This window comes from Aedes albopictus, chromosome 1 (genome assembly GCF_035046485.1).
Source record: "Aedes albopictus strain Foshan chromosome 1, AalbF5, whole genome shotgun sequence".
Taxonomy (NCBI): domain Eukaryota; kingdom Metazoa; phylum Arthropoda; class Insecta; order Diptera; family Culicidae; genus Aedes; species Aedes albopictus.
Window position 1 is genome coordinate 91,964,653 of NC_085136.1, and position 23,076 is coordinate 91,987,728.

General features: G+C 38.6%; 1 protein-coding gene across 1 annotated transcript in view; it reads right to left on the reverse strand.

Moving 5' to 3' along the window:
* The window catches only part of LOC134285050 (protein yellow-like), a 34,640-nt gene extending 13,334 nt beyond the window's left edge, over positions 1-21,306 (reverse strand). The window contains exon 1 of the mRNA XM_062845019.1: positions 20,858-21,306. Coding sequence (XP_062701003.1) covers positions 20,858-21,089 — 232 coding nt within the window. The 5' untranslated portion in view covers positions 21,090-21,306. The remainder of the gene's footprint in view (positions 1-20,857) is intronic.
* Positions 21,307-23,076: the final 1,770 nt, after the last annotated feature.

Here is a 23,076-nt window from a genome sequence, read left to right on the forward strand (position 1 = left end):
CGAATCAACACTCCTGCCTGACAAATATTTTTTTGTCCTTTTCCGGTGTTATTCCATCCGGCCAGTATATATGGAATTGACATAAAAAATCGAAAAAAAAAATGTAGTGAAAGACGGTCGGTAGGGCTTCGAATTTTGTTTGACTTTCTATTCCGCAGAATCGTAACGTGTTCTGTGGCTTAGTTGGTTAAAGGGCTGGATTAGCGATACGGAGTCGTGGGTTCAAATCTGACTCAAATGAGTGGAGTTTTTTTTGCACAAATTTGACAATGAAACACATTTTGCATACAAATGATTCAAGTTTATGCGTAATAACTTTTTTTTAACATTTAAAAAGTACGTATGTTTTGAAGTATTTTCTCATATGATCCAATTCAAAATCTTCACATTAAATCCATTCACTCCCAGCTGCACTTCCGAGAACTCATTCACCGACCTCAATTATGAGTGAAATATGATACCCCCTTGGCTACTGAACTCGATCGTATTTGTTGTTCACCACTTATTTACACCTAGAGCCAACGTGATCGAGTTCCACGTTATTCCATGTTATTATGAGTCGCGTTTTTGGTAATTTACAACCGGACAGAAGCGTTGTCGGCAAAAAATAAAACACTGGCGGATCTCCCTTGCGGCCACATACAGGGGATGAACAAAATGATCGGAACAGGTAGAATTTAAGTTTGTTTAAATGGCCAGCTAGCCTCAAATTTTAACTGCTAGTTGTTTAAAACAACTGTTGTTTAAACAACCATTAAATTACTGGTTGTCTGTGGTTGGTACAAATTTGGGCAATAGTGAGCTATTCTTAAAGAACTTACATTGATTCTAGTAAAATACTTAATCGCCTTTCTAGCTACTGTAATGATAATTCTGCCTGTCCCGATGGTTTTGACCATCCCCTGTAGATTTGTGGATCCATGTTTGGAAACGATTGCACTATTTTGGCACCGATTTGTGACTTGTTTACCTTCTGTCGCTTGTTCGAAAATAACTCGTTGCTGTTTGGTAAACACCGACAAAAAAGAATGCGGACAAACGTTGGTTGTGCCGTTGGCCTTGCCGTTTGGGATTACTACAACAACTAACGAGAACCTAAGCTTTCTTCCGGCGGTGGCTGTACCGGCGTTATACAACCGGATGCCGTGAGCTCAAAATATTTGGAAATCCTTCCAATCGCGCTCGGTATGATTTCATGCTTGGCAACTTGCGCCTTTCTCGCCCTCTTCTTCGGCTTCATTCGGCGGTGTTAAATGTGCTGTAAAACTGATTCATTAAGTCGCACTACTAGACTAGCACACTGTTGGCTAGCTGCTGGCCGGTAAAAACCCAACCTTCTACGTGCGTGTAGATCTCTGCGCGGTTGTTAACCGGGTGGAACTTGGAAACTTGGAAACATATCACACACCTGTTGTTGCAATGACAAGTGATATTCGCTGAGCTTGGAGAGACACAGAGAGGTCAACGTCAAGGGTCTCGGCTTGTGATAGTAACTTCCGCCCCAGGTCAAGTCATGCTTTTTGTTGAGGACTTGTCTAATGATTCCACGTGGAATCCAAGGCGAGCGCATTTCAGTAGGTTCTTCTGTGTGGTCGTTGTTAATGTTGCAGTTTTCTTAGGACATTGTGAGAGTTTATTTACTGGTTATCAAAACAGTATAGATCACTATCGGAAATTGATTTTCGTGTCTGTAGCATTCTTCACGGAAGGGTGGGTAATTCATGCGACCGGCGATGAAGCAATCGTTGAATTCATATTAACTGGTGAGCTCGTTTCATGCTACTTTGATGTTTTTTTGTTCAAATATAACGTCCTGTGGAGCGGACCTGTAGGCGAATTCCGGCGCACAATTTCTTCAAAGAAAAGAAAATTTTCTTACTAGTGAATAATGGAAGAAAATTTCTTCTCTTCGAAGAATTTGTGTGCTGGAATTCGCCCACTGGTGTGATGGTTAAAGCACGTGATCATCATGCAAAGGACTTGGAATTGAATCCCACTCACGAGAAACTCACAAAATATAAGTTCTTCCTTCGGGAGGAAAGTGAAGCGTGGATCCCGGGATGAGCTAGCCTAGGGTAAAAGTCTGAAGACGACCTTACAGTTGAGGTCGAAATACGTCAAAGGATGAAAATTCTTAGAGGAATTAAAAGGAACAGTACTTAACCCGAATTTCTTTTTACTAACAGGTATTCCACTAACATGCCCAGATTTTTCATTATCAAAAAAATCTCGTAAACACAGATAAAAAAATAATAAAATTGTCCGCTCTGGTACTTATAGATGTGTGTGTATGTATTTTGCCAACAAGCACACAGCTCGTCTTACCTGTCCTACCGTGTGCAACATGGTTGTCCCATGTTCCAAAACAGCAAAGTGAGAAAAACGCGTTTTGAGTTTCAGCCTTGTTTCCTTCTCTACGGACAAGTGTGATAAAAACACAAAGTGAATTTATCAGCATAGCGTTAGAATTGGCATTTACCATTGAAGTATGAACAAAAAGTTTCATAAACATTCAATCTACTTTGATTTTCTGAAGAAAAAATCCAGTGGGACTGTAATACCGATAAGTCTAGCGAATCTCTGGATTTTCTCGGTAAAAGCTGTCCCATGTCGTGTGAGATGTTCAACATAACCCAGGTAACCACTAAGCATTTGAATAAGCCGTGTATCAGCCCGTATTACGCATTTAAACTGCTTGCTGCCCTACATAAGCAGTGCGAATGCATAGCTGCCTTCAGTTAGCATAAGCTCTGCTGCTCAAAAGCTTTCGGCTGTTAATTAGCATTTCAACTGCTTGAAGTGGTTTCACTTGGGAGCATACAGAATGCTTTTCAACTGCTCTTTAAATGCTAGGAGCAAAAAGGTTGGGAGATATGTTACGCATTTGACAACACATTTTGTCTCTCTCTCTCTTACAGAGCCTCTGCTTCTGTTTACAAATTTGTGCATCTTATTTGTTCCTTCATTTTCCCCTACTCATCCAAAAGCACCAAAGAAAACATTACTGCAGCTGGATTGGATTGGGAACTTGTCCATCAAAAAATCAACAATTATTTATCATTTCGTCGGAAAATATGTGCCGAATAGGTGGATGCTTTGGTGGATCATAGGATTGTTTGAAAGAGGGAAGAAACAATCATATTCCACAGATATTTTGAAGAAGGGATCGTAATGCTCTACCACAATGAAATATCTCAATGAAAACATGTTTTAGATGTTGAATCTGAAGCTTTTAACGAATCATTCTTTATATTGGCGATTAAATCATCGCACGCCACCGGGACAGCTTTAGCATCGTGGATCAGGAGCAACAGAATCCGAAGCAGATATGATTAATCAATCTCCGGATTGTAAGTTCAAACCAACATCACTACAAAAATCAGCAAAAAAAAAGTACCACCTAGCACTGGCTGGAATATGGAAGGACGATGAAGTGGGGAAGCAGGCTGAGAGAACGAGAGCAGACGTCAATCTATTTTTGTTTTTTTTTTGCTCGACGAGGCGTTACGCTTCTTTGACATTTCGTCACGACGTTCCTGAAGGGATAGCACTAAGACAGCCCGTTATTTTGCCAAAACCTGCTGTGTGGTAGCACTATAGGCGCATATACGGCTAATTAGCATTAAACGCCTTGTCGTAGAGGCTACTATAATGCTGAAGGAATGCTATTTTAAATGCTTACTGGTTACTTGGGAAGCTGTCCCATGTTGTAATTTTCATCATAAGCTGTGCCATATCAGGATTTCCAGAGAATGTTCAGGATTCCCTCAGAGATGCTCGGATAGTTTTGTATGCGTATAAATTGAACATGGGAGAGCTTTTGAGAAAAAATAAATGAACATAGGACAAATTGACTTGATGTTGTTTTCATGGAGTTTCTAAAGAAAGTATACTAACCGAGAGTAGATTCTAAAAGTATACGCAAATATTCCTTTTGATGATAAAAAGTCAAAATCGTCAAAAAGTAACATAGGACAACTATGATGCACACGGCAGTGTCAGCTTGGAAGTTTATTTTTAAGAACAACTCAGTTAAAGTTTCTGTTGAAATGCCACCGTTTTTTTCTACAAAACTAATCCCTGTCCAGTTCACTCACTCCTAGAGTTTACTCGTGGGAGTGCAGAGAACTCAACGGCTTCCATTTGAGCAAATGACGCGTCAATATTTCCATCTCATTCTTAAAATGACCTGCAACTGTACGCAGCTGGCGTTACATATTAAGGATGCGAATATTTAATCCTAGGTCGTATCTGTTGATTCCTTATGTAAGCAGCGCAGTTTTTGCAATAACGGAACAGTAACTGCGGACCGTCCTTTTTTGAGTGCATTTCAGAATTTTCGGTGAGCTTGAAAGAAGAACAGCGGAATTTGTTATATCATTTCAGGCCAAACATGTCTAAAGGTTTGCTTTCCCTCTCTTTCGTTAATATCTCAGCTTTTTATTTGTATTATCGGGTCTCCTTGCATTGAACGATGGTCGAAACAATCGTCATTTGATTTGTACTGCAAAAAAATAGTTGAAAAGTGCACCATTACATTGCAATAATTGAAAGAGAAAGTGAACAAAGAGAGCCTCTCAAACGCAGATAGGACCTATTAAAATGTTTGGCCTGATTTGTGGGGAACCTTAAATAAATTTTATACAACTATGTTCATACAATATCTGCAGGTGGTTCTGTCCAAAATTTCTGGTAGACTCTATGAAGCGGTTCCTAGAAAACTCTTGGAAGACGCTTTGAAATTTTTGAAAATGATTCTTTTGAAACTTTATGAAAAATAATCTTTGTAAAGAAGTTTTCGTGGAACTACTTGAGAATTGCCTGAAGTAATCTAGGGTGAAATGTGTTGCCAATTGAAAGCAAAATCCAGAAATATAAATAAAATCATGTGACACATTTTCGATAATCACTAAAGAATTGACAGAAATGTAGCAAATTGCAAGCAGACATTGCAGAAATTTTAACTGGTTTCATGGCGATATTCTGGAAAAAACTGTTAAAAAAGTAGCTCTCTACGAAAAGTTTTCTTAGTATTTCTCGGGTAGGGTGCATGTACCAGTTATCGAACTACCTAAGGAAAACTACTTCTACAAAAATAAGAAGAAGACCAACGAATTTCGTCGATATGTCAAATGATAGATTTGTTTTCATACTTTACAGGAAAAATATAAAATCTGAGCCAAACCCACTTTTACTATTTATTACGGCGTGTGCCAATGATAGGAACCCTGTACCAGTTATGGACATATTTTTTTTAATTTCGGTTCCACTTCGCACTATTTACATGTACTCCTTATGAGATTTGCCATAACTGGTACACTATGGCGAAATAGGGTGCAAAGAAGCCGAAATTTTAAGGAAATTGATTTATTTCTATTATAATTTGAGCAAAATGTGAAGTTTGAATGAGTGCAATCATCTTTTAGGAACGTGATCTTTTGTTCACATATTTTTTTTTTTGTTGATTTGCATAGTTAAAGGTTGAAAATCAACTATGGCGAATTTGAGGTACTATATCCATAACTGGTACACTGAGCCTAAATTTATGAAAAAAATCTTAGGTTATTTTAAACAAATTTTCTGAAGATGTTTTAGAAAAGAACAGCTGTAATATTCCTAGAAGGCGTTTTGACTTCAATTTTCAGGAGTTTTGCAGTAAATGTTTGTGCTTTTATTGTTTGTTTTTGACATATGTACCTACTAGAAGAATCTTTTTTTTTGCAGGAATTTTAACGAGCATTCTTTCAGGAAAACTCCCACAGCTTCATTAAGAAATACATTAGACGATTCTTTATGAAAATCAATGGGTTCTCCAGAAATTTTTCTTTAAAAAATCTTCCACAAACTCCTTCGGAAATTATTTTAAATATTCTTTCAGATTTTTTTTAAAGAAATTTACAATTTGAGAGCTGCATTGCAAGCGAGCTCCCAGGAGCACTGTACATTTTGTTGTGTGCCTCATTTTTCGCCAGATGTGTCTCATGAGCTTCGTCTCATGCGCTGGTTAAAGTAGAAAATTTCATGACAAAAACTCTTTAAACGAACGAGAAGGTTTCAAACCTTTGCATTGAGAGTCCCTAGTCGTATCGCATAGACCAACCAGACACTTGAGTTGTGTACAGAAAAATTTGTTGAGGTTTTTCGTTACCAAGAAGTTGTGTTTCGCCTTAGATACCAACAGCTCATGCAGCGCATGAGACGAGCTCCCCGGGAGCTATATGCCTAGCTCGCACCCACAGAATTTTCGTGAACCTCCTAGCAGCGCAGCACATTGCGATTTTGAAGAGCTAGGAGACAATTTGATGGGAGGCTCGCTGTCACATTTATGTACACATGAGCAATGGGAAACTCTGCTTAAGAGAAACACTTACTGATTTTTTTTTCAGAAATTATTCCAGGAAATCTTTGAACAATTTCTCTAGAGCCTTCAAATATTTCCTTTTTAAGAATTATTTTAGGTTGATGTCTAGACAACTATGTTACCGCCCAATTGAAAATTAGAAATTCAATGGGTTAAGTAATAAAAATTTAGATGTTTGCTGAATTATTGGAAAATCTATAAATATGTTGCAAAAGTTTTTTTTGTGTAGATAATAAAAAGAAGGAACATCTATCTCTTTGATAGTTTTTACCCTTCTCATGTGCGATATTGGTCATTGCCAGTTTTTGCCATTTCAGTGCGCGTTGATATTTTGGTTAGCTGTCTATGGGTACCCATGGGTTCCTTCTGAAACTCCGCAAGGAATTACTTTAGATTTTTTAGAGGTCCCTGTAGAGCATTCTGCACGGTTTTTTTTAAAGAAATTCTTTAAACGATTCTTCGATATATACTTGCATTGGTTTCTTCAGAAAATTTTCCAGTTATTGTTTCCGAAAATCTTTAGGAATACCACCTGAGATTCATTCAGGAATTGCTTCAAGGATTCCATTCAAAATTCGCACATGAATATGCATTAGACCGATGCAAATTTTGAAATTTTCGCTCCCCTATGCTTAATCGATGCCATATGGGGTTCTGATTATCCTACCAAAATTTGAGCACATTCGGATCAAATTTGACTGAGCACACGCAATTTGAAGTTTGTATGGGAATTACTATGAAAAAGCCAAACTTTCATTTACACAAGTTGAAACTTTTTTCCATTGTACCTTAGAAGTGAAACCGGTGTGGATTCAAATAGCTTACATTATCAGCTTTCATATTGCCGAAGACATCTAACACGTAAAACCTATAGAAAAAATGTTATTCAACAAAATAAAACTTTCAATCTTTTGGAAAGATGTTTATTTTTGCTTTATGGGAACACTGCGTGAGGAAAATTTTGCCTAGTAGGCCAAAGCACAATTTTGCAATTCAAAGTGACAGAACGAGAATATGTACAACAATCAACAGTAGCAGTGAAACGGTGAAACCTATGAATGACCACCCTCCCCCCTAAGAGTCTACATAGTTTGTGGCCCCAATGGGTTTAAAAGTTTCGGGTTGTCGAACGATAGCAGATAGATAGTTTGATAATTCCTGTCTTTTATTTCTGGCCTAATTTATCACCTAGCCAACAATGAGCATCGCTGTCCACGCTGGTACTGCATACCATCACATTTTCGTTTTGACATCTGCGCTGCAATCTTTTCTATAGAGGCTTGCATCAAAAACCTAACCTCATCGAATTCTCATACGATTTGTAAACATTGCCCTCAAATTTTTTTTGAGGGCAAGGACGGCTTTATGGACCGACGCCGAAGGAAAGAATGAGAAGGAGATAATGATACATTTTTATGAATAGCAAATTTTCTGTATGTTTCACGTGAGTGGTGTCTTCGGCAATGTGAAAGATTGCAATGTCAGCTATACGAATCCACATTAGCAGAGTATCTGTACGCACATATCTCAATACGAGCTTGAGAAAAGTTGGCTATGAGCACATGAAAATTCCTTGAGCTTGAGACTCGCGATGTTGGTGCACATCACATTAGCATTGCGAGTCTCAATGAGACATCTCAATGAGACATCTCAATGAGACAATCGATGCGAGCTATGGTTCACTGCACGAATTTATGCTGGCCTGCATACTCTCACAGAAAATTTGAAGCTTGAGCGGTGCCGATACCTTTTTTTTTTTTTTTTATCTAGTTCGTTTATTTGGGGCTCAATCGCGTATAACGCTTTACGGAGCCGAGGATCTTTCTTTGTACTTAATAGTATACATTATACAGAGTAATAACTTTTTAATGATATCTGTTAGTAATGGGTGGAAGCCAGGGTACTCGTGGCAGCTCGAGGTTAGAAGGTCACATTTTGAGGGATGGACAGGGTAAGGATTGGGCCAAAGGTTTCACTGCTGCTCATCCGGGGGTGAATCGCATCTTGCTAGCGTATTCGGTGCCTTGTGGTGTTGGTACCAACTTGTTGTGGGACTTGGTCTTCCGGATGGCCAGGAGCAGCTTGGTAACACAAAGAGGACAAAACAGAGAAAAAAAAACTGGAGAAGAAAACACAAGCAAATTAAACTTTTATACCAGCAGAGCGAAGAAAGTCGAAAATACATCCCATGTATGTGACATCGCGGGTCCCCAACACATCTCTCACAAGAACAAAGGGTTGTCTACCTCGGGCCTCAAGGGTATCCAAAAGTAGCGCTCTGGAGGCATCATTATCCGGGCATTGCCAAACTACGTGGTCGATGTCATCATAACCGGAACCGCACTTAGTACAAACATTGCTCAACGCGAGGTTAATCCTGTGTAAATGCGCGTCTAGCGAGTAATGGTTGGACATAAGTCTTGACATCACGCGAATGAAATTGCGACTTACATCCAGACCATACCACCACACTCGCAAAGAAACATTAGGAATAATGGAATGTAACCACCGTCCCAGCTGGCCATCTCGCCAATCATTTTGCCAACTTTGAAGAGAACTCTGGCGAACAAAATGGAAAAATTCATCATGTGAAATTCTTCTATCATAGATCTCACCTTCCTGTGCGCCCACCTTTGCGAGAGAGTCCGCCTTCTCATTGCCATAAATTGAGCAATGTGAGGGGACCCATACAAAGGTAATCTTGTATGATCTTTCGACCAGTGCACCCATCTGCTCCCTTATTTTTGTAAGAAAGTAAGATGGATGTTTTACAGGTTTCATCGACCGGAGTGCCTCAATCGAACTAAGGCTATCCGAGAAGATGAAGAAATGGTCTACGGGCATGTTTGAAATCATCCCCAAAGCGAAATTGATTGCTGCCAGCTCAGCAACATAAACCGAACAAGGTTCCTGAAGTTTGCGGAAGGCGGTGAAATTTTCATTGAAGACACCGAAACCAGTGGATCCATTTATGCGAGACCCATCAGTGAAAAATCTCTTACAGGAATTGACATTTTGGTACTTTTCGTTAAAAATGCGAGGAATAGATATACATCGAAGTTGATCTGGTATTCCATGAATAGCTTGTTTCATGGACAGATCGTATTTAACAGAGGTACTGTCATTAGTGAAGTGTACACGGGGAGGATTATAACTTGGTAGGCTTATGTCAGATGACATGTAGAACAGATAGATTCTCATGAATTTTGATTGAGTGTTCAGACTGAGCATTTCTTCGAAGTTTTCAATGACAAGTGTGTTGCTCACTCCACACTTGATAAGTAACCTTAGCGAGAGCTCCCAGAATCGGTTCTGGAGAGGTTTCACCCCTGCCAGGACCTCAAGGCTCGCATTATGCGTTGAGTGCATACAGCCGAGAGCAATACGCAAACAACGGTATTGAATTCGTTCCAACTTTATTAGGTGGCAGTTTGCTGCTGAGTGGAAGCAGAAAGAGCCATACTCAATAACAGAGAGAATAGTCGTTTTGTAAAGTTTTATGAGGTCTTCCGGGTGAGCACCCCACCATGTTCCGGTAATTGTGCGTAGAAAATTGATCCTTTGTTGACATTTTTGCACCAAATACTTGATTTGGGTACCCCAAGTGCCTTTTGAATCAAACCAGACCCCAAGGTATTTCGAAGTCAAAGACTGGTCGATTTCTATTCCCAAAAGATTGAGTTTCAGTTGGGCTGGGTTCCGCTTTCTAGAAAACACAACCAATTGAGTTTTTTGCGGAGCAAACTCGATCCCTAAATCTCTTGCCCAGATTGACAGATTATTTAGAGAATTTTGCAATGGTCTTTGCAACATTTCTGCATGTGGGCCTTTTAGAGAAACCACAGCATCATCTGCAAGTTGTCTTAGCGTGCATTGTCCTTCCAAGCAACTATCAATGTCTTTCACGTAAAAATTATAAAGCAAGGGACTTAAACATGAGCCTTGGGGTAGGCCCATGTAACTAATTCTGGAAGTTGTCAGTTGTCCGAGATTGAAACTCATATGTTTTTCTGACAACAAATTATACAAGAAATTATTCAAAATTCCTGGAAGTCCACTATTGCGCAGTTTTTCTGACAATATTCCTATGGAAACTGAATCAAAGGCGCCCTTAATATCCAAGAAAACTGAAGCCAGTTGCTCCTTTTCCGCAAAGGCCAGTTGAATATCTGTTGAAAGCAACGCTAGACAATCGTTTGTTCCTTTGCCCTTGCGAAACCCGAACTGTGTATTTGAAAGCAAGTTATTCGATTCGACCCAATGATCGAGTCGTGATAGGATCATTTTTTCCAACAATTTCCTTAAACATGATAACATAGCAATTGGGCGGTATGAATTATGATCAGACGCTGGTTTACCAGGCTTTTGAATAGCTATTACTTTGACCTGTCTCCATTCATGCGGAACGATGTTGTTCTCCATGAATGAGTTGAACAGGTCCAGTAATCGTCTTTTCGCGATATCTGGGAGATTCTTTAGAAGATTGAACTTTATCATATCGCTTCCCGGAGCGGAATTGTTTGATGAAAGAAGAGCCATAGAAAGTTCCAGCATAGTGAAGGGTCTGTCCAGAGAACCGTCTCTTGGGGATGTTTCCCAAGAAATCGGTTGTGCTGGGACTGAGTCTGGGCAGACCTTTTTCGCGAAGCTGAATATCCAACGGTTGGAGTATTCGTCACTCTCATTAGAAGAAGAGCGGTTTCGCATGTTGCGAGCCACTCTCCAAAGCGTTGTCATTGAAGTTTCTCTTGAGAGACCCTCAATGAAGTGTCGCCAATAACTACGCTTCTTCGCTTTCAGCAGGTTTCTCAGCTGTCTTTCGAGCTTTGCGTACTCTTGATAAAGATCTGAGGTACCGTGCCTACGAAAAGTTTTGAAAGCATCAGATTTTTTAAGATACAACTGGGTGCAATCATCATCCCAGCCTAGTGTGGCTGGTCTTCTTTTGAAGGTTGCACTTGGAACACGTCGTTTTTGTGATTCTAATGCACTCTTATATATCAGTTCAGACAGGAATCGATACTCATCCAAAGGTGGGAGGGGATTGAATGATTCGATGCCAAAAGATACCGCTTCTGCATACTTTTGCCAATCGATATTCCTTGTGAGGTCAAAAGGAACCTGAATTGGATGGTCTGACCTTTCACTATTATGCTTTATGGTGGTTATAATGGGTAAGTGATCACTACCATGAGGATCCTCGATTACCTTCCACAAGCAATCGAATGATAGTGAACTTGACCCCAGTGATAGGTCGAGACGACTTTCTTTGCCGTCAGATGCAATACGTGTCACTTCACCTGTATTTAAAATGTTCAAATTGAAATCGTCGCACAAATCATAGAAAACGGCCGCTCTATTATCGTCATATGGTTCGCCCCACCCTGTACCATGCGCGTTCATATCACCCAGAATTAAAACTGGATGTGATAGTGCAGAAACCGCATTCCAAAGATGACGGCGGTTAATTGAAATTCTTGGAGGAATGTAAACGGAAGCTACGCAAAGTTCTTTACCCTTTACGTTTATTTGGCAAGCGACGATTTCTACGCCAGGATGAGTCGCGATTGGAATTCTATAAAATGAGTAAGTCTTTTTGATCCCCAAAAGAACTCCCCCATAATGGTCATCTCTATCCTGGCGTATAATGTTAAAATCGTGGAAGTTGAGTTCATCTTCAGAAGAAAGCCATGTTTCACAAAGGGCAAATATATCACAATCAGAGTTGTGAATCAAAAACTTAAACAGGTCTAATTTAGGTTTTAGACTATGACAGTTCCACTGTAGCACAGTGATCATATCTTGTACCTCACTTGATGAATTATCCATCGAAAGATATGATCGCAGCAAGGAGGGGCCATGATTGTGTCAGATTCCGAAGATATTCTTCTACTGTAGGTATAAACATATCAATAATGCCTCTAAATGTTTCTGGAAGGCTGAGGGCATTATATAAGCGATCCACGAGAACCCTAAAAGTAAACAGTCCTCGCTTGGGTCTAGGAGGCTTGCTTGAACTGCGAGGAACTTTGGTAGCTTTTTTCTTGCTACCTTGTCGATTATTTCTCTTTGAAGTGTATTTAACAGGCGGAGACGGGGGTGACAGGTTCTTGCTACAACATGGATCTGAAGCTAGAGGAACCTGATTCTTCGGAGTTTTTAAGTTTACCCCGTCTCCTTTAACATTAGGCAAACTTTTGAGGGAAGACTTTAAAAAGACCTTTCGGCGCAATCCCGGGGAAGATGATGACTTCCTTTTTCCAGGTGCGTGTACCTCCGAAAGAGATCCACCCTCATCAGTTTCGCCATCGTCCTGATCATCGGAAGACAACTCCTGATAGGGATTTTCAACTGGGACAGCTGATTCAGACACGGAATCTGGTGTTTTAAAAGATTTCACCATCTCCGCATATGTCTGTTTGGAGCGCTTTATGATAGAGCGACTCTCATTTCGAATGCGTCTTTTGTAAGCCGGGCAAACTTGCAAGTCGTGTGGATCTCCGTCACAGTAGCTACATTTTTCCGCTTCCTGTGTGCAAGAGTCCTCCAAATGAGCTTGGTTGCATTTGCCACAACGGGGCTTGTTGTCGCAAAAGCTATCACTGTGACCAAACTGCTTGCATTTGGTACAATTAAAAACCTTCGGCCTAAAAAGATGCACTGGGTAAAAACCACCATCAATTACAACAAATTCCGGGAGGACGGAACCTGGAAAAGTCACTCGAAAAAACGCTGAAGGCGAGTACACCTTTTTATTTCCTTCCATGGAAACCTTAGATAAGCGTTTACAGTCTAGGATAGCCACATCAGGAATTGACCTATTTTTGAATCGACCAAAGCCGGTCTTGATGTCCTCACATGTCAGCATTTCGTCGAGGATCTTCCCCTCCACCTCCACTTCTCGTGCTGGCACATAGACCGCGTATTCAACAGTAAACGCTTCGTGTTGAGCAATTTCATTTGCTGCTTTGTAGCTAGGTGCGGTAACACGCAGCTTGGATGCTTTCACTTGGTGAACAACGGTCCCAGGATACTTACGCGTCAGCTCTCGAGAAATCGAAAGCATATTCAATGGTTTGCATTTGCGCCGGAAATAGACAACCCAAGGTCCAGGCGAAGATGGCTGATAAAACCGCGTACGAGCAATGATATCATTAGGAGGCGTTTCGCCTCCAATCGAATCTTCCATGTGGAAACAAATTTATGAAAAATAACTCAAAAGTGCAAAGAGGAAGAGAAAAAACCTTAAAGTATTTACAGTGCACTTTCTTCCTTAGGACGACAACTGTTTGGTTTGTAAACCAAACAATGTTAATAATATATAAAAAAAAATAAAGCAAAAAAAAAAAAAAAAAAAAAACTTGTACTAATAATATACGAATTCAATTCTTATGATTATTTTAGCGCACCCTGTAGGATGCAAAAATACGGTATTGAAAAAAAAAGGAAAAAATAGCTAATAAAAAAAAACAAAAAAAAAAAAAGTTCTGTTATTTACAGTTTGTACACCCTTACCCGTATACAGTAGTTTGGGAACCACTGTAATGGATGTCAAAAAAAAGCACGTGGTCGAATGTGGACTGGGGATACAATTGACAAAAGCGATCAAAACAAATTGGGCAGACAAAAGAGTGTATCGAAAGAGTGATACTTATCTGACCGGAGCAGGTAGATATTTATCAGGCAGGCAGATGGTAAAGCTGTCCGTCGCGTCTGCCTTCGCACCCGTCGCCGCCGTCCTCTTTGTTGACGGAGGGGCTGATGATGGCGATAATGATGACTTTTGGATGCGATTATTCCTTGACCTTGATGTACGATGATGCAAGCACCTCGCTTCCGCGTTGCGCTGGATACCACCTTGCGACACTACACTTCGCACAAGCAGGAGAACGCACGATATAAAAAACCTTCCGCAATTGCGGGGGAAAAAACTCTACTTGTTTAAAGGCTATCGCGTGGTGAGATACGGAGCACACGTCCGACTCGTCCAAATGCACAACAGGGAATGAGGTGCCGATACCTCTCAAACGTCAAATTTCGTGTAAGAGTAAGCAGGCCAGTATAAATTCGTGCAGTGGACCATACAATTTGTTATTTGCCCAACATCACCGCGGTGCACCGGTTCGATTTCCTATCGCAATCTTCACTACGATGGAATATCTGGAAGATATCCAGCTATGGTTGCGGGTTAACGTTTTCCGGGGTGGTTTAAAAGTATGCAGGGGCAGTTTTGATGCAGCCAGAGTTTATTTTTGGATAGTGAATAGTGGAATAAGAGGAACAATCTTGGTAGGGACCTCTTCCCCAGTAACGTACTAAACATCCATGAGTCCATATTACACAAACAAGCACGCTGAACCTGTAGTACGCCCGAGTGATGTGCTTGACATGGCTCCTAAAGAAGATTATACATTTCGTGGCAACGTACCCCCAGCCATTTGAATTAATACAATCAAAATTTATTAGAACTCCAAATAATCTAGATATTTCGTTCGAATTATCGAGCCCATTAATTGAATTCCCGGAAAATCATCGATCTCGATATTTCTGTCTTAAATCCGAGGTGAGATCAGGTTTACAAGACCTAATCAGGGCCTCTTAAATGGCCTCGGTGCAATTTGTTCCTAACTGACAAACATCTCAATGAGACGAGTCTCACGAGACGTCTCATTGAGGCACGTACACTAGATTTTTCATGAGCATGCTATGATCTCAAATCACACAAATTTGCTTGAAACGCATTTCAAACAAGCGCATGGCACACTGTCTCATTGATGTATACATGAGATTTCAGACACTCTGCACATTAGTTTCATTTTAAACGCAACATGGGAAAAAGTTTCAACTTGTGCAAATGAAAGTTTGACTTTCCCATAGTAATTTTCATACAATCTTTAAATGGAGTGTGCTCAATCAAATTTGATCCGAATGAGCTGTAATTTTGTTAGGATAATCAGAACCTAATTTGGCATCGATTAAGCATAGGGGAGCGAAAATTTCAAAATTTGCTTCAAAATGAGTTCAAAAATACTTTCTAGAAGACGGAAATTTCTTTAAAAATATCTCAAGAGTTTTTTCTAGGGATTGTTGTCTTCTGGATTTCTTCTATTTTTTTTTTTCAGAATTTCCACTAAGAATTAAACGAGAAATTTCTCTATGAAGTTCTTAAACAATTCCTTCTGGAATTCCTTCAAGTATTTTCCTTGAATTTCTTTGGATATTCCTCCAGAGATTCACTCAGAAGTACTTCTTGACATGTTTAAAGGGATTTAACTGACGATTTCCTTACTATCAAAAATCCCTACCTGAATATGGAGTTTCGCTAAAGTGTACTCATACAATAAAAAGAACACTTTAGGGCAAAGTCCGCCTTTCTGATCACGGAACTCCTCAGAAATTCCATCTGAGATTCTTTCTGAGATTCGTTAGGGGCGATATTTTTATCCCCAAAGATTTCTTCATAATTTTAGAAATTTCTGTAAGGGATTTTCTTAAAAAATCTCTTCTGGAAAATTCTTTACAAATCCTACAAGGATTGCTTCGAAAGTTGTTCCTCAAAAACTCAGTGAAGTCTGCAGAAATACCAACAAGCAATCTTTTTAAAGCATTGTTCTTGCGGTTCTATTACAAAAATCTCCTGAGATATCTTTGGACATTCCTGCAGACATTTTTCAGACATTCCTCCAGAGATTTTTCGGAAGTTTTTTCAGAAATGATGTTAAACTGACTGGAGAAATATTGGTAGATTGCCTCAAGCAATTTCCTAAAAACTCCTGGTGATATTTTTGTTTTAAGGATTTCTAGTTTTAAGGATTTTTAGTGAAGCATTTCCCAAAGTTATCTCATAGTCAATTTCTAGATGTATGTCTAGGATAAAACCTAGGAAAATAGTGCATGTCGTATGACTTTATCACCATTGAGAAGTTATAAAGTATTCGGTTTTGACATAGTAGTCATTTTCAACTTAATCGTAAGGAAGGATTCTTATTGATAGGTTCCGCTTTTAACACGGTCCTTTTTCATTCGAAGTCGGATCCCCTAACGAGAACGACTAAAAATGATATCGATATTGGCCATGCATTGGGACCCTAGTCCTTTCACTTTCAAACCAGTGAACACCGAATAAAAGATTAGGAATACTAACCCAATTTTTCCTTTTTCAAGGTCCATCTCGGCCACACCTAAAACCGAGACCTTTCACTTTCAACAAGGCGTAAAATGTAATAAGGACCACAGTATTTTCTTTTGATTACTAAAATTTACCGCAACGCAACCCAAAAATGTGATCCACCCACGCCACGGGCTCCGTTAAAGATTGAGCATGTTTTAAACCCCCTCAACCATTAATTCATCAGCACGGATCGCCGGACACCTTGGATTGGGGTTACCTGTTTGGTGGCCTTTTACCCTCGGAACAGGAGGTCCTAGTGCTATTCTAAGGCGGCAAAACTCTGAAGGGATTTCTGGAAAAAAATCTCTTGAGAAAGTTCTAAGAAATGTCTTAGAAGATGTCTGCAGAAATTGCAAATAGAGATACTGGTGGAGTTTTTTGAATAAATCTTTTATAAATTTACGAGGGGTTCCTGAAGGATTTTCTAAAGGAATTATTGGAAGAAATGCTGGATATACCGTTGAAGGACTTCTATGAAACATTTCTTATTTAACTTCTGATGGGATTTGAACATAAAATCCCTTAATTGCAACCAGAATACATTTCTGAGGGACATCTTTCAAGAACCATAAAAAATCCTGGAGGAATTCTTTAAAAAACAACTGAAGATATTAAAACAGTGAGATTTTGAAGGATTTTTTGGAATAAATAATACCCGGGAGAACTGGAAAACCTCTACAGGTATTTATAGAAACAATTCAATGAAAAGTACTACGAAATAGATAATGGAATAATTTCTACAGATAGAATATTTGAAAAAAATCAGAAATGGAGAAATACCTGAATGAATTTTTGGACAAATCCTTGGAGGAACTTCCAGAAAATGCTCTTGTGAATTTCTATAACAGGAAAACGATCTCAATTTCTAAAGGAAAACCCCTCATGAGTTTCTGTAAGAATCTCGGAATCTCTGCAAAAAATAAATCCTGGAAGTTCATCTTTGGGTGAAATGTTTTAAGAAACTTCTAGATAAGGCCCTTGAGAAATTCATAAAGGAATTTTCTTGATGAATTTCTATAATAATTCAAAAAAATCAAAAGTTTCTTGGCTAACAAACTCTGATGATATCTTGACGAATTTCGTCAGAAATGTTGGAGAAATTCATTGAACTATGCATACTTGTTTTTAGGTAGCAATCCTTGAATAGATTTCCTATAAAATCCCTCAAGGAATTCCATGAGGAATATCTGAAAAAAAAAAATCTAAGGAATGCCGTGCACCAGTTTCAATGGTTATCATTTGAAACATTGAAAAACTCATGAAGAAGTTCCAATGAAAATTCCAGTGGAAATTCCTGAATGTATATCTGGAGATATTTTTAAAGAAATCCATGGGCAGGGATGCATTTCAATGGGACACTAAAAGGGATCTATGGAATCTATGGAAAAGTTTGCAGAATAACATTTCCGTAGTTTTTTTTTCAAATATGTGGATTTTTTATATTTTTTTAGAAATTTGAGCTAGCTCATAAGAAAAGCATGGAGTGTGCAACTATTTGCAAGTTTTTAAAGTGTGCAATAATTGGAAATGTACCCTATTACAATTTTGTATAAATTGTCAAAACATCCAACACAAATTCGTCCATAAGAATGTGTTGAAGTTTTTGACAAAATGTCTGGAGCACAGTAGAAAAACTTGAAAAAAATCTAGTAGTTCAACCATGAACAATGAAAATTCGAGCTAAACTTTAGTCAGTGGACGCTCTATCATGAGCCAGTTTGAGTTTCACTCAAAACTAGAGAAATTGTTGACAACACTCATAGACAGATAACCATAATAGTATCTTCCTGAGAAAACTCATGTGCTTTGTAAAACTTACATTTTTAAATGCCATTATTGATTTCATTAACGAAATATGTACTGGCTCAAGTATCAAAGGTATTTTAAAAGAACGCTGTCAACAAGATTTTTAGTGTAGAATTAATCATGCACAAATATTAAAAAGCAAAAGTTTTCAATTAAAAAAAGAAAAAAAAAAACAATCTAACTTTTGTCTGGCGAAATAATTTGCGAGAATTATAACAGCAGAAAATCATAAAGTTTTTTTTGGTAGAGTACTATGAACAAAATCAATAAGCTCTTGGAATTCGGAAGCAAGAATTCAAAAAATATCTGTGTTAATATAAGGATGCAGAAAAAACTTTTTTCGATAGATTTAAACTCTTGCAAAAAAGTAAAACGTGATTATGAACAAGCATAAAAATAAAATATTACAATATTTTAAATTGTATCAATAAAATGATCGTGTAATACCTAATCCCGCATTGGACTTTGGACGGGGTATAGTTTGGGCATTCTTATATTTTTTTTCTTTCTTAGGCAATCAGAACTTTTATATATTTGGTTGTTTTTTATCACTGTTCTGTCTATCTAAAAATGATTTTTGGTGTCCATTATATCGTATATATACATTATATGAAAATAATTGAAAAATTGAAGTTTTGGACACCTTTAAGATGTCATTGTTTCTTTTTTTACTGAATTGCAACAATATACATGTTTTAAGTATTAATAATTTCATTACAGTAAAAGAGTAAAAGGGAGTTTGATGCTTTTTAGAATTGTTTTCCTTTAAGTACTCGGAAAATGAAAATTTCCATAAAAAAGAAATAAAAATATTTTAACAATAATCATAAAATCTCGAAATGTTTTCATCTTAACCCTCTAATACCCAAATTTTTGATTTTGATCTAAATATCATTTTTCGTCATCTAAAATCGATTTAAACTTGTTTTGGAAGACGATTCTTTTTAATTCTCGATTTCGTGAATTTTAGTTTTTGATTTTTCTAATTTCTATTTTTGAACATCCCCACACTTTTATATTTTTCCTGGAAGCCAATTTGGATAACGGATTTTTTGAGATGAAAACATTTTGAGATTTTATGATTATTGTTGAAATATTATTATTTTCATTTTTTTTCACAGAAAATTTTATTTTCCGTGTAATTTTAAGGAAAATAATTTTAGAGTGTATTCAATTCCCTTAACCCTTTGGAGCCGGAACCCGGCGATGAAACCGAGCATAACAAACGTGTTCGACACCAGCGAGGTTGCGTCGACAGCGGCGAATAAAATCGGCTCCAAAAGGTTAAACTATCAAACAAGGATAGAATGATATGGGAAAAAATTAAAATATGTTAATTGTAGCGATTCAATACAAAATAAACAATGACTTCTAAAAGGTGACTAAAACATCAATTTTTCAATGATTTTTAAAAATTGTATATACGCTTAAAAATACACCAAAAACCATTTTGAGATATACAGAACAGTCCTAAATATCAGCCAAAAATATATTAAAAAAAAGATTTTCCACGAAACAAAAATTTCAAAAATGCTCAAACTATACCCCGTCTAAAGGCGGGATTGGGTATTAGAGGGTTAAGTAATTGGTATTTTGAATGGGCTTCCTGGAAAAATACAAAAGTGTAGCTATGTTCAAAAATAAAAATTAGAAACATCAAACACACAAATTCACAAAATCGCGAATCACAAAGAATCACCTTCCACATGTTTAAATCGATTTTAGGTCACGAAAAACGATATTTAAATAAAAAAAATGGGTATTGAAATTCCAACCAACTATTTTAAGTTATAAATTCAACAATTATGAGTTCAATCTTCCACAAAAAAGAAACCAGCTGCATCCAAGACGTGTTTACATTTGAGTATTATATACAGAGTCAGTGTTCTCCTGGGTCCAATCAGGCCATAGCCAATTTTATTGCATGATTACAGGACATGAAAAGCAAACTTTGATTTCGTGTACCGGTCACAATCGCGAACCCAATTAAAGAGTGCTGTAATATCCGCCATGATTGTTCACCCAACCAATCAGAGTACATGTGTAGATAATACTGTCCACTCCAGATACATATTTTAGCAAAATGCCACACCAAGGTCGGTCCGTTTCCCATATCAGGAGCCACTTGATCCAATTCGCTTAAGAGTGTCTTCGCTGGATCCCATAAACAACCTCTCTAAATGGCCCATTTTGATACAATCACTGGCACCGGTTCACCTACTCATGCCAATTCACTCTAAAATATGTGTCCTTTCACCGATTCCCGGGACGCTTTTTTTCGAGCTTCACATGTAATGCATCCCAGCTCCGTTTCCATTATCTCGTGTCCTTGATATCACCACGTTCTTCAATTAACCTCATTACATCACGATCAATAGTTCGAAGACAGTCTCTTCCCCGATTCTTGTTTTTTTCCCATTTTTTTTTTTCTCGATCAACGATCGCACCAACTTCACTCGGAAACACATTGTCCTTTGATCATGTAGAGACGAACAAAAAAAAAAATCGCAGATAATTACCATCCTTCCATCTTGGCACGGACACAAAGAGCTTGTTCTCCCACCGTTCGATTCCGACCGGAAGTCCGTTGGTCGGCACGTAGTCCCCACTGGCCAGGGCCTGCTGTTTGAGCTGCTGGTTCGGGAACACAAAGTCCAACTGGCGCCAGCTGTAGCGTTCCTGCAGCTTGGACGTTCCGCTGACGGCCCCGAAGGCACCGATCAACGCCACGCAGACCACCGACTTCCACATTGCTATTCTTCCTTCTGTCGGGATAAAAAAAACTCTTCCTCTATTTGCACAAAAAAATCGGGAATACAACACACAATCTCGACCGCGCGCCCGGTTCGTTTTTCGGTGAACCGTCCTGATCCGAGGTACCAACTACCGCGACTGACGACCGGAGGATCAACGCACGCCGGTTATATCAACGAGACCGAGTACGACGACCGCGACAACGACAACGACGACGACTACGGCGGCGGTGCGTCGTCGCTCAGCAGCTGAGCACTCAACCCAAGCAAAGGTAGGCAGACAGGTAGGTAACTCTTCAGTGCATGCGGTCGGTCGGTCGCCGTTGAGTTGATCGATAAGCCGTAAGCCCAAGTCAATGCTGTTCTCCGGTAGTCGGAGCGGCGGCGGTAATAGAGCACAACCTTAGCACAAGACCGAACATGGATTTATTTTCTTGATAAATGCACTGTGGGTGAAAATCGTGTGGTCAAAATCCGAAAAAAAATGTTGAAATTTACCTATTTTTTGTCGTTAATTATGGTCTTTATGACGCAACACTGATATCGAGCCTTGTTATTTCATTTGTTTATAAACTAATCGTAATAAAATTTATTGACATCGCGTAAAACCATCATGGACTCCAACCGGTTACGTGACTCTTAGCAGAAATTTACACGATTGTAACGTAATTTTACATGATATCTCATGTAAATATGCACTAACTCTAGCATTCCCTTTATGTGCATGATTTCTAGCTGAATTTTAATTAAATATTTTTTTCTGTGTAGGGTGAAAGCAATGGGGTCATTAAGACCCAGAAATTCAAACTCTTAGAAAGATTGATTTTTTACCAATGCAAATAGACAATTCCATATATGGAAGATACTTTTGTCAACAATGTGTTGATATGGTAAAACAGTGATTCCGGGAATATTGGCCACCGAAAATCTGATACACAGGGCACTATGTCAGACATGTGAGGTAGCATTATATTTTGCTAGTAGTTGTGGAATATCTCACGTTCTGGACCATTTAGAATAATAATAATAATAATAATGACTTCGATAAAAATGCTAAGCGTCTAAGCGCTTTTACATATAAAGCAATTTAGTTCTAAATTCGCTCACTACATAGCGCTAGTGTTCTAAGAAGCTTTCAGTTTAGTCTCGACGCCGTATACCTCGCGTTCCGAACAATTTCGAAAGATACTGTAACTTTGGTAAAGTTGCTCAAAAGACTTAGAGCTTTCACCTAAAATAAACATTCAATTCGAAATTCCCTCACTATTCATCTCAAGGAGCATTACATTACAAGCATTACAAGCTTTCAGATTCTGCGTCTCAAGAAGCATTTATCACAGTATTGTGGTGCTGCAAAGTTCAGTAGTTCCCAAGCTGATTTCGCAAGAACCGAAAGTCCGAGGAGAAGGTGTGAACACAGAAAAACAGACGTAACACTTGCGAATTTTCCATGTTACGTCTGTTTGTCTGTGGTGTAAATGTTGTATTCTGCTGTGAATGTTCTTAAAATTCTGCGTCTCAAGGAGCACTTAATTTAATCAATTGGTGTTGCAAAGCTCAGTGGTTCCCAAGCCGGAATCATGGGGCATGCTGATTTCACAAGAACTGAAAGTCCGAAGAGAAGATCTGTCGACTGTCGAGCACTTGACACTGAAGAAGTCTGTAAGTCACAGACGAAATAGGCCTATCTGTCCGAAGATAAGCACAGTAGTAGAATTAAAAGGAATTTGCTCGTCCTTTCTAGTTTTTCTTTAAAAGAGTTATTCATTTTTTATTTTCTTTTGCAAAAGTGAAGTATTAGTGAAGTATTTTTAAATTAAACTAGAGTCTGAAGTAACAAGTTCTACTAAAAGCTCTAAAGTAATAGTAAAGCACTAATTGTAGTAAAGTGGTGTTGTGAAGGTCAAAGGTTTCCAGTCAGGGGGCGTTGCAAAACTTAGTAGTTCTCAAGCTAGAGTCACAACCATGCTGAACTCGTAAGAACC